The 11,854-nt window shown below is 39.0% G+C and overlaps 1 protein-coding gene across 1 annotated transcript; it reads left to right on the top strand.

The window, feature by feature from the left end:
• Positions 1 to 623: 623 nt before the first annotated feature.
• Positions 624 to 10,137, top strand: FAM8A1 (family with sequence similarity 8 member A1). Its single transcript, XM_054591858.1, has 5 exons — positions 624 to 1,410; positions 2,651 to 2,771; positions 4,317 to 4,440; positions 5,112 to 5,251; positions 6,736 to 10,137. The coding sequence occupies exons 1-5, from the start codon at positions 723 to 725 to the stop codon at positions 6,878 to 6,880; spliced, it is 1,218 nt and encodes a 405-aa protein (XP_054447833.1). The 5' UTR covers positions 624 to 722; the 3' UTR covers positions 6,881 to 10,137.
• Positions 10,138 to 11,854: the final 1,717 nt, after the last annotated feature.

Below are 11,854 nucleotides of genomic sequence, written 5' to 3'. Positions count from 1 at the left end.
GCTGCATTTTCCTGAATCTCAGACTGTCTGAAATTACCCCTCTTTCCTTCTCTTACAACGAACATATCTGCAGCTGAGCCACTCTCTTCACGTATGTCCCGGTTTGGTTATTAATTTCTTAACCTCTTAAGGGCGTATGTCTTATAGCACCTTGAGTACGAATGGATGAGGACGTTAGTTTGAATGAATGCAGGAAGAAATAAACAAGTTTTGTGCCCAAAGAACAAAACAAATGAGGCTCGGTAACAGAAAAAGGAAGAAAAACTGACGCTATTTCCAGGGAGCTTTCTAGGAAATTCTCTTCCAGCATTAGCAGCTTCTACCCTGACAGTCTGAATCCCGCTCCGGTGGGGTTAGATGATCTGAAACCGCCCCTCGGCCTTAGACTTCATTAAGACCTCAAGAGGTGGGGGTTGAGGGGCCGATAACCGTCTGGACCCAACAACCTAGAAGCCAAGGACTCCGAGCGGACAAGCCGCCAATCTCTGAAGCTTGTACCAGGGCCGCAACCCCACTATCCGATGTCTCCCTCCCACGCTGGACTCCACTCCACCCTGCGGCAGGCGACACAGCGTAGGGGCGGGGTTTCCGTTTCCGGTGGTGGATTGTTGACGCCTGTGGCTGCTGGGCTGCTGCGGTGGCTACAGGGCCGTTGGGGAGGGGCCAGTCGGAAAGGGAGAAGGCGCAGTGACGAGAGAGCTGAGGGTGCTGCTGAGGCGAAGATGGCAGAGGGGCCGGAGGAGGCCCGAGGCCGCCCTCCTGGGCAGGATGATGGCGGAGGGGACCATGAACTAGTCCCATCCTTCAGAGGCCCTCCTTCTGCCGCCACCCCACACCCCCAGGACGGACCGCAGGCCGAACCTCAGGCCCCGGGCCTCCAGCCTTCTGCGGCGGCCCCAGAGGGGTCAGAGCCACAGCGCGAGGAGGCGGCGTCCGACTGCGGCACGGGGCTGCAAGAGGTGGCGGGCTGCGAGGCGCCCGAGTCGGCGTCGCCGCCAGAGAAGCCGGCGCGGCTGAGCGCTCGGGAGTACTCCCGGCAGGTGCACGAATGGCTGTGGCAGTCTTACTGCGGCTACCTTACCTGGCACAGCTGCCTGGCCGCCTTCCCAGCCTACTGCAGCCCGCAGCCGCCCCCACCGCCACCCAGCTACCCCTCTGGCAGCGGGGCCACCCCCCAGGCCGCGGCGCCGCCGCCCCTCCACCTGGGCTATTACAACCCCTTCTACTTCCTGAGCGCCGCCACAGCCGGGCCTGACGCGGGGGCGGCTCCCGCCTTCAGCACTCCCGCTCCAGTCGCGGGCCCGGGACCCCGGGCTCCTCCTGTTCAAGGGTCCATCCGGACAACCCCAGCAACGAGGGTAGGATCCGCCGCCCCTTCGCGAACTCCGAGCGAGACCGGGCGCCAGGCAGGTGAGAAGAGCTAGCGAGCGGTTGGGTAGAACAGAAGGGTCTTGAGAGAACTATGTGGGAGGTGGGGTAGGCTCGCTTTTTACACGTGTAATTGCTGCTGCTCCTCCGATTGATGTCCCTCCGCGTGCTTCAGCTGTAGTTTGCCCAGGCCTTAAATTGCGAAAGTGTACAGAGAGGCTGTACAGTTTCTTCTTCTTTTAGACATGGCACTGCGAATTGATTGCCTTGTTCCCGGGACTAGTCGTTCCGAGTGTAAAGAAATCTCCGCCCCTCAAACCGTCCTTTTAATTTCACGCTCTGAAGAGTGAGAGCCAAAGCTTAATTATCAGATGGCATACCTACTTGGGGGTGGGGGTGGATGTCGGGGGGTTGATGGGTAATGCTGGGAATAATCCAGATGTAGATTTATTGTATTTTATCTATATATTATAGGATATATGGTAATATAGAATTAATTCTGTATTGCTTTTATATTAAGGACAGTGGAACTGATGGACATAAAAGGAGATTTACATGAAAACAAATGGAGTTATGAACATTTGTTTGGGCCCAGCTGAATGACCTTTATATTGTGTTTACTTCTGTATAAGAACTAAAATATTTTGCATTAGTTACACTTCTTAGTTTATCATTTAGAGTTTCTGTTTACTTTATTCAGCCACAGATGTATGAGACAAGAATTAGTTCTGAATTTGATCCCATTCAGAATTCAGTATGACAGACTGACGTATGTTATTATGTAGAAAGCAAGACAAACTAAATGAGTAAGAGGTAAAACGAACACAGGGATTTACTTTATACTAATTGTTTATATTTAAGCTTGATTTTTACTAAAAAATATCTAATTTTCTGTCATAGGTTTGTGATCATCTTACTCTTTTTAAGTCCCTAGTGAAATGCACTGAGGACCTTAAATAAATTTATCTGTGAAATCATTTTTTAAACATTGAGGTTAAAGCAAACTTTAAACTCTTCATAAACAGTTGAGTGATGTTGCTGTATTTTAATAGCATTGTACTATGGGTGGAGTCAATGCCAATGATTGTTGGGGGGGCGGGGTGTGTGTGTGTGTGTGTGTGTGTGTGTGTGTGAGAGAGAGAGAGAGAGAGAGAGAGAGAGAGAGAGAGAGAGAGAGAGAGAAAGTACCTTGACTTTACATTCTCCCTTTTTATACCTAGCTTGGGTTCCAATGTTCTGTGAAATGATTAGTTTTCCTAACTTTACTTTTTTTAATTTACAGGCAGAGAGTATGTTATTCCATCCTTGGCCCACAGATTTATGGCAGAGATGGTGGATTTCTTTATTCTCTTTTTTATAAAAGCAACCATTGTCTTAAGCATTATGCACCTCAGTGGAATAAAGTAAGTCAAGACTGTTTGCAGAAAGGCTTATTAAAACCTACTACCTAGAAATCTTATTTTGTTGAGTTCTTATTCATGGATGCAAGTGACCGTATGGATAATCAGCTTGCCAGTATCATTATTTCTTTATAGGAGCATCATGAGATTTGTTTTTTCCTGTTAGTTTTAAGAAATAACTACAAAAAAGAGAATGACATGTAATAAATCTTGCCAAATCTGTGCGAATCTCACCTATCAAAATGGGTAAAAGGAGCCCCCAAGCCTGGTTTGATTTTATTCAACCATTTTCTCAGGCAGAACTCATTTCCCTCTTACTAGGTATAGCTTTTGGTAGATGAACTATGTTAATTATCAGCTAGATGGCATTTCCAAATGGGATTGCTTATGTTATTAGGGAAGTCCCAAGTGAACTGCAAAGTGTACTATTTGAATAATCCACCTTTCGTATTAATGATCATAGTAGTAATTATCACTTGCTAAGTACTTTCTACATGCTAGGCATTGAGCTCACCTCTTTATATGGATTCTTAATCTTCCACCATTGTGAGCTGTAGAGGTTAATACCTCCATTTTATTGATATTGAAATTTGGGTTTACAAGAAGCCCAGAATTTACTAAATTGTGAAGATAATAAATGACAGACACAAACGCTTGTAGTCAAAATTAAGGGTTCTTGCCAGGAACCTCAGTGTTATTCTGATTCCTTTCTGCCTCTTCCTCTCCTAACCTGTCCAAGCACCAGCTCCTTTCTATTGAGTCCCCTGAATAACCTTCAACCCAAACCATTTTTTAATCATTGCCTCTCCTAGCTCAGTTACTGTCATCTGTTGCCTGCATTATAGCAAGTTTTCCAGCTGGTGTCTCAGTCTTCTGTTTTATCTCAATCTGGTCTCTGATACACAACCAGAGATCATAAATTGATTCTGCTCTTTTCCAGCCTTAAAACCCTTCCTTCCATGCTTCCTCATTGTCACCAAGATAAACTTTAAGATACCCTTATTTCTTAATCACTGTTTCCTCTTATACTTAATATTTGAGCCACTCCAAACTGCTTATACTTCCATCACTCTCTTGCTCTAAGGCTTTCTCCCTTGTTAGTTCCTCTCTCTGAATCTTCTCCCTTATTAGTCTGGCTAATTTCTGTTCATCCTTCAGATCTCAGCTTAAATGTCATTTCTAGGAAGCTTCTCAAGTTAAATGTACCCGGTGTGTGTTTCATTAGCACCCTGTGATTTCCTGACAATTCTCATCTCACTTTATTATTACTTACTGTTCTGTCTCCCTGCTTGGTTAGAATCTCCATGAAAGCAGACACCATGTTGAATGCACACGCCACTATGTCGCCAGGGCTTGTACAGTGCCTGCTCCTGATAGTGTTGCCTGTTTGTTGAGTAAGCTTATGTTTTATGGAACTGGTGGTTGGAAACCTAAAGATTACTTTAGAATTTCAATTAAAGTTTATGACTAACACTAATAGAAAACAAAAACCAATGCAGCTGATCTGCTAACCAATTCTTTATAACCCAAGACTATTATTTTGTGTAGGGATATCTCTAAGTTTGCTATGCATTATATAATAGAAGAAATAGATGAAGACACATCAATGGAAGACTTGCAGAAAATGATGGTTGTGGCTCTTATATACAGATTATTAGTTTGTTTCTACGAGGTAAGCTTTTGATTTCAACAAATACTAATATTTAATTTTAGATTATCAACCCAAAGAAAAAAACTAATGAAAATTTATAATTCTTTATGTATTTGTCAGATGTCTCTATTTTTTCCAAATATTTTTAACATAAAACTTTCCAAATTAAAAGAACTTTATAAGTGGAGACATTTTATAATTTCTTTATAGATTTCTATCTCATGGTCCAAAAAATGTACTTGTAAATTAGTTGTGGAACTTGAAATATATTTTTCCATACAAACAACTGGCTTATCAAGAAATACTACAATAAACAACTGGTGGTATTGAAGATGTTCTCTAACATCTTAAGAATATGCATTTAAAGGTTAACCTTTGAGTATTCTGGGAAATTCTTTCAACTTGAAATTTTTTAAACATCAATAATATGGCAGAAAAACTTACTTTTAAAATTGGTATGATTGAGCCCTGGCTGGATAGCTCAGTTGGTTAGAGCATCATCCCCATACACCAAGGTTGTAGGTTTGATCCCCGGTCAGGGCACGTACAAGAAACAATCAATGAATGCATGAATAAGTGAAACAATAAATCGATGTTTCTCTCTCCCCCCCTTACTCCCTCCCTCTCTAAAAATAAAAAATAAATTGGTATGGTTGAGCTGGTAAATTTTTAAATTATCCTTCTTTCCTTAGATAATCTGCATTTGGGGAGCAGGCGGAGCTACCCCAGGGAAGTTCCTGCTGGGGCTTCGAGTTGTGACATGTGATACATCAGTGCTTATTGCACCAAGTCGGGTTTTAGTGATTCCTTCCTCAAATGTTAGCATTACAACGTAAGTTATTTTGTTGTTTTACTATGTATTTAGGAAAATTAAAGGTTTTAGTTGTCAATATAGTTCATAAGATACCATTTAATACAGTATTTTTAGGATGTTGGTATTTTTTCTTCATGGTGTATTATAATAGGCTTACATTCATTAAAACAAAGTTTATTGTTTTTCAATTACATGATTGTAGACTGCTCTTCAGTATATATTTCAAGAGAGTCATTTTTTGAACTACAAGTCATAAGATGATGATGATCGGGTGTCATTGCTATCTGTCAGTGCCTCTTGTCTTGCCTAGCCTAGCTTTTTCATTCTCTGGACAGATATTGGGTCTGGTACTGATCTGCCTTGAGCCTCCACTTGGCAATGCATGTCATCATCCCATCTTTGAATGGGCAGTAAGAGTTTCGGTTAACTATGCATGCATGCATCAGGCTTGTAATACTCCCAGTACTCATGGTTAGCTTCCTCCTCTGGGACAAAGTACAAATGGTAATAATGGAAGTTGTGAAGGTGAGTAGGTGGTAATCATCTGAGCAAAACAAGGTACTGGCTGGAATTGCTGCTGGAATGATTCAGAGCTGAACTATAACTAAATCCTAATAACCTTCTAATATAGGTACTGTTATTTATAGATGTGGAGCACAACTTGTGATTGCCACAAAGTAGATCTGAAGCCAGCTACCTGGATCCAGAGTCCACTCTTAGCCATTGTGCTTTTCTATAGCCTTTGAATATACTAAGGGCAAAAATCTAATATTTGTAGGGTAATTCTCCATTCTATTTTTGAAAGGTTCCATTTTGGGGTTTTAACTTTTTAATCAAATCACAAGATCTCACAAAGAGAGCTGATAAGACAACACAGTAATTTAAAATGCCAGTGCTGCCCTGGCTGGTGTGGCTCAGTTAGTGGGAGCGTCTTCCTGTAAACTGAAAGGTCTCAAGTTTGATTTCTAGCCAGGGCTTTTGCCTGAGTGGCAGGTTCAATCCCTAGTAAGGAAGCATCCAAGAGGCAACTTCTGTTTCTCACATGTTTTTCTCCCTCCCTTCCCCTCTCTCTAAAAATCAAAAAGCATGTCCTTGGGTGAGAATTAAAAAAAATGGTAGTGCTTCATAAAAGGTAGAAAATGAGCCTGAAGTATATTCAGTTTAGATACTAAAAACTCACAGGAATGAATATTAAAAAAGGTAAGTAAAAGGAATTTTTTTTTTCTGGCAAAATACTAGGAAATACTCTAGAATTCACATTGTAAGACATAGTACTGCTTTTCATGTGAAAGATCTAGTCTTTTATGTTGATGAAATCTTTAGAACTAGCAGATGGTTTGGTTGTAAAGATACTTGAAAGTAACTCAGGTATCAAAGGTAAAAATTTTCAACTATACTTTGAATGTTTTAAATACATATTTTGAACTTGATAGAATAATCATCTATAAGTGATGTGTATACCATTTATCTGAATTTTTTTTTTTTGCTTTATTTTTTCTTAGGTCCACTATACGAGCTTTGATCAAGAATTTTTCTATTGCTTCCTTTTTCCCGGCTTTCATCACACTGCTCTTTTTCCAGCATAATCGAACAGCTTATGACATTGTAGCAGGAACCATTGTGGTAAAAAGAAATGGGGTCAGATGATGCCCACAAAAGCCCTGAATTCCATACTCTCTGGAATAATGACAAAACTAAATTATGTATCAAGGCCACCAGTATCCCTGGGCTCCATTAATTGGTAATTTATAAATTAAAGCAGTCACTACAGTGTGATACGGGTGACTATTCTGAAAGTATTCATTTTACTTGAATGCCAAGAACCTTTCCAGAAGAAAACCTGTTGAATTCAAGTGTTAAAATTTTAGATCAAAAAGGAGGCAAGTGGTTTCATAATCAACAGTGGACAATGTATACTAAGACCTGAGGCATAAGAATTTGCTGAAAGCATTTTTAGCTTTGAAATCTCCAAATGAAACTTTAAAAAATTATTTTGGTTTATCCCAAAATGATGGAAAATGTCCAGTTGTGTTTTGTAAACACATTATTCATCTTTTAGTGAACACTTCAATTGTCTTTACTTTGGGGGGGGAGGGGCGGGTAGTGAGGACACAAATTTGATAATCCACGTATCTCCTATCGCAAGAGGTGGTGAGTTAGCTGCAAGAGAAAGGGGCAAGTGAGGCAGGCCTGGCAGTTCCCTTACATAAGTTTTAAAATCTGTACTGCAGTTTACAATTATTCTTAATGCTTCAACATGTATTTTGGGGCAGTTTTGCATGATGATGAAAAAGTATTGTCATATTGCTATATTTACATTGACTTTTTAAAGACAAGTTAGTGATTGCTTTTTATAGGGGAGCAGGGGGATTTTCACTGTAAATTTAACTTGCATTTCATGTGCAGGTATTTTTAATGCCCTAAATCAAACTATAAATAAGTGAAGAAAAATTACTTCCACCACACTGTTGTATATTTACTTTAAAACAATATTCCCAGTATGTGTGCAGCATGAAAAAAGTATTAGTGCTTCTCAGTGTTCTGAATATAACTGCTCTTTATACACAGGATATTTTACACACTACTTTCCTTTTCCATTTTATATCATCTCATAACTTTTGAAACATCGAGTTACACAATCTGAATACTTCATGATTAAGTACTGGCAGCCTGTGAAATACTAGATTTTTATCTTATGGATGTTCTAAAACAAGGAAAAGGAGTATTCCAGGGTATTATCTTAAGTTCTTCGGTTCTGTGAGCCAAAATCTTCTATTTTGGGACTGCAAGGGATGACGACTTGAGGGAAATGTTAATAAGCAAAGTAACACTGCGTATTGCCATTTTAATTTATTTTTCTATTGAAGCAAAGTTAGGGAGTTGCAGGTGTATGTGTGTGCTTTTGTTAGGTGGCCCAGTAAAGCTGTGTTGAGATCTACCTGAACTAATAAGTTTTGTTTCTTAGACGTTTGCTCCAACTGATACTATTTAAAAAAAAAAAAGACCAAACAAACTCTAACAACACTAAACTGTGTTGGACAGTTCATAATTAGATTGTTTAAAAGGGTCGATCCAGGCTGTTTTTTTGGTCTTAAGTTTATTAGCAAATGTAAGACACATCTATATCACTATCAGTTTTAAAAGTGGGTTTTCCTTTGATATTTAAAACTGTGAAAATATCTACATTTGATGGCTATAGGAACCGAAACAGTGTCCTTATTAATGACTTTTTTACTGTAGAAATTCCATGTTTTTCAAAGTACTGTTATGTTAAACCCAACATCAGAAAACACCTCTCAGTTAAGTGTATCATAGTATTAAACAGACCACTGACTTTTAGCCTCTGGGAAAATGTTATGGCCCTTCACAGTAAAAATAATAAAACTAAAGTTTTATAAGGCTAGAAATCAGGTAATGTTACATAAACTTACCACTTAGTGTACACATACACTATTTTTGTCATCGATTGGGAATTCCAAGGTGAAATGTCCTTCAGTCACGTAACTCGAATTTAATGTACTATTTCTTCTCAGATATTGGATGGTTTATCATCTAGACTATTTTTATTTATATAGTAAAACAAACAAATAGTCCTGTTTATCTTGTTACACCTGAAAGAGTGCACATCTGTGTAGGTTCATTTAGATCCATCTCAGTATTCAAATTATACTATATAGCCCTATAAAATAAATATTTTGTCTGCTTTTACAACAAAAAACTCCCAAGTCTGTTTCAGTTTATGAATTCAGCACTTAGGAAAAGAGACTGTGACTCCCAAATAGTTTGAAATAAAAAGAAAGAATACTGAGGAAGGAGAAGCCCCTTTTTCTCTTGGGGTTGTGGAGAGTGGAGAATCCTTTTCAATGTTTTTCTATTTAGTGTTCTAAATACTAAAAATTCTAATTTTGTGTCAAAGTGTAATTCTCATGCTGAAGCTCTAGGCATAAAAGCAGAAAGTTGTCTTCATAGTACAAACATTCACCACTTTCACAATATAAGCAAATAATGGCACAAAAAGTAGTCAAGATGAGTGAGAATACTATTCCAATGAATGTGCTCTAAATAAAACCACAGAATGGTTAACTTTAGGCATCTAGAAAATCTCAGTACCCACTACAAAGGTAACCTCTGGCTGGTTCACCTTGAGAAAGTCTGACATTAATTCATGCTGGCCTAGGGTAAGCTAAGTGTGAGTGATGGCAAGCTTTGCTTTTAGACAAGTCCGTGACCATAGAGATAAAGTCAACACTTTTTTTTTTTTTTAAGACAGTAAGCCTTTAAAGTATTACCCGACTGGTTCAGAAGTTACTTCTTACTACCTAAACATTTACCTTCCAGTTTTACCCAAGTATTAAGGATTGGAAAAAAGTGTATTATATGTGAGGGCCACTTTGTCTACCAAAATGAATCTTCAGTGTTTTTTCTTTCAGGTGGTGGTAAATATTGTTTTAACTCTAAAAAAAAGATGTTCCCTTGTGTTTCACTAATGCTTAAAGCATTTCCAGCAAAAGGAAGGCAGAAGTTGAAAATTAAACAATTTGCTACTTGGGAATAAAGGGCTTTTTGAAGGGAATAGGGGCGTTTAATATTTTCATTCTACACCTATCCCAGGCTGTTGTTTCTTTGGAAGAATACTTTTAAATAACAGCAGTATTCCTAAAATCTGACAAGCATTTCAATTATATGCCATTCCCTATCCCCCATACCAGTGGTCAAAATCTTTACAATGTGTACTAGGCTCAGTTAAGTTCTTCATTTCGAACTAAATATGTATTTACTTGCCATCATATAGTTGGGCTTGACCTACAAACAAAATCTGATGTCCTGCCTATAAATAAAGCATTCTATTTTTATCAATTTGTATGCCACCCATTTGTATTCTTTTGTCTCAATAAATATTTGGTCACCAATGCTTTTGTGTTTTGCCCGTTCTTTTGGTTAATTACTTTAGAATCTCCTAAGGGAGACTTTCCTCCCATATACAGCTTTCTGCCTTCAGGAGAGTTACTATGGTAGTCAACCTAGAGTGTTTTCAGAAATACAGGTCTACCAAAATACCATATTTTGCCATGTTTAATGCGCACTTTTTGCCCAAATTTTTGAGGGAAAAATAAGGATGTGCATTATACATGGGTAGTACCTGAAATACCTGGTATCTGTTTTTTAATTATTTGTTATATAAAATTTCTTGCATCATTAATGTTAAAAAACAAGTACCAAAATTACTGTATAATAAACAAGTATCTAAATATAAATAAATGAGTTAAAAAATTAGAACGAAATTTTTTCCTGAAAGTTTGGGCCAAAAACGTGGGTGCACATTGTACACAGGGGCATATTATATGTGGCAAGATCCCATGATCATCCACTTTTTGGGATATATTCTTTTAGCAAATCATTCAACAGTCACCTGTAGATGATTATGCCTAATGTCAAACTAATCCCATCATTCCTTGAAGTTGTTAACTATCCAACTATCATGCAAGATGTTAATGACCCATATTACACGGGAGGAACCAGAAATTGGAAAATCTCATAGCTTGCCCTCGCTGGTGTGGCCCAGTGGATTGAGTGCCATCCTGTGAAACAAAGGGTTGCCAGTTCAATTCCCAGTCAGGGCACATGTGTGGGTTGCGGGCCAAGTCCCCAGTAAGGAGTGCAAGAGGCAACCACACCTTAATGTTTCCCTCTCTTTCTCCCTTCCCTTCCCCTCTCTCTAAAAATAAGATCTTTGTTAAAAAAAACAAAAGTCTCAGAAAATGACAGCTGGGCAGTTTCAATTTAGTTCTGGTCCTACAAGATTTCCTATTCTAACCTTTACAAACCTAGAAGACAGGATACAAAACAGGTTCTTCAAGGACAAAGATAGTGAAGGATAAATATACCTGAACTGTAGGCTGGTCTGAGTCATGTACACAATGTGCTGCTATGAGCTCAGCCACAAACTACACATGGATCTAGAGTGGACTTTCAAGTTTTTAAACGTTGCCCATATAAGGAAATAAAGGCACTGACATAGAAATACAGCTAGTGTATATAGCTAGACCCCAACACATTCATTTCCTCAATTTTACTATACGAAATGTGTCCGTTTTCATTAAACACACAGGCTAACCTTGGTAAAATTTCCATTGAGTTTCCAACTTTATGTAAGTAAGCAGGCCCAGGAAAAGACAGTCATGCCCTGCATAATGTGTCAGTCAACAGTGGTCCCATAAGATTACAAAGGAGCTGAAAAATTCCCATTGCCTAGTGACAACATAGCCATCATACTGCCATAGTACGATGCATTACAAGCGCCTTCAATGTTCAATACGATAACATGCCATACAGGTTTGTAGCCTAGGAGCAACAGACTATACCATGCAGCCCCCAGGTTTGTTTAAGTGCACTACGTGATATTTGCTCAATGACGAAATAACAATCATATCCCTGGTCAAGCAACGCATGATTGTACTAATACAATTAAAGCAAATACAAATTCTTCCCAGGCTAAAACGTTTAAGGCTTGATTATTTGTTAAAATTAGTCAAACACTTTTATTTCAAATAAAATCTTAACACAATTTCAGGGGAGAATTTCTAACAAATAATAAGCTTAAAGACAAGTTTTTCCATGGTC

This window comes from Pteronotus mesoamericanus, unplaced genomic scaffold (assembly GCF_021234165.1).
Source record: "Pteronotus mesoamericanus isolate MK-2021 breed Mesoamerican mustached bat unplaced genomic scaffold, CSHL_Meso_final scaffold_31, whole genome shotgun sequence".
Lineage (NCBI taxonomy): Eukaryota > Metazoa > Chordata > Mammalia > Chiroptera > Mormoopidae > Pteronotus > Pteronotus mesoamericanus.
Note: the sequence above shows the minus strand (reverse complement) of the source record. Positions and strands in the feature narration are given on the sequence as shown.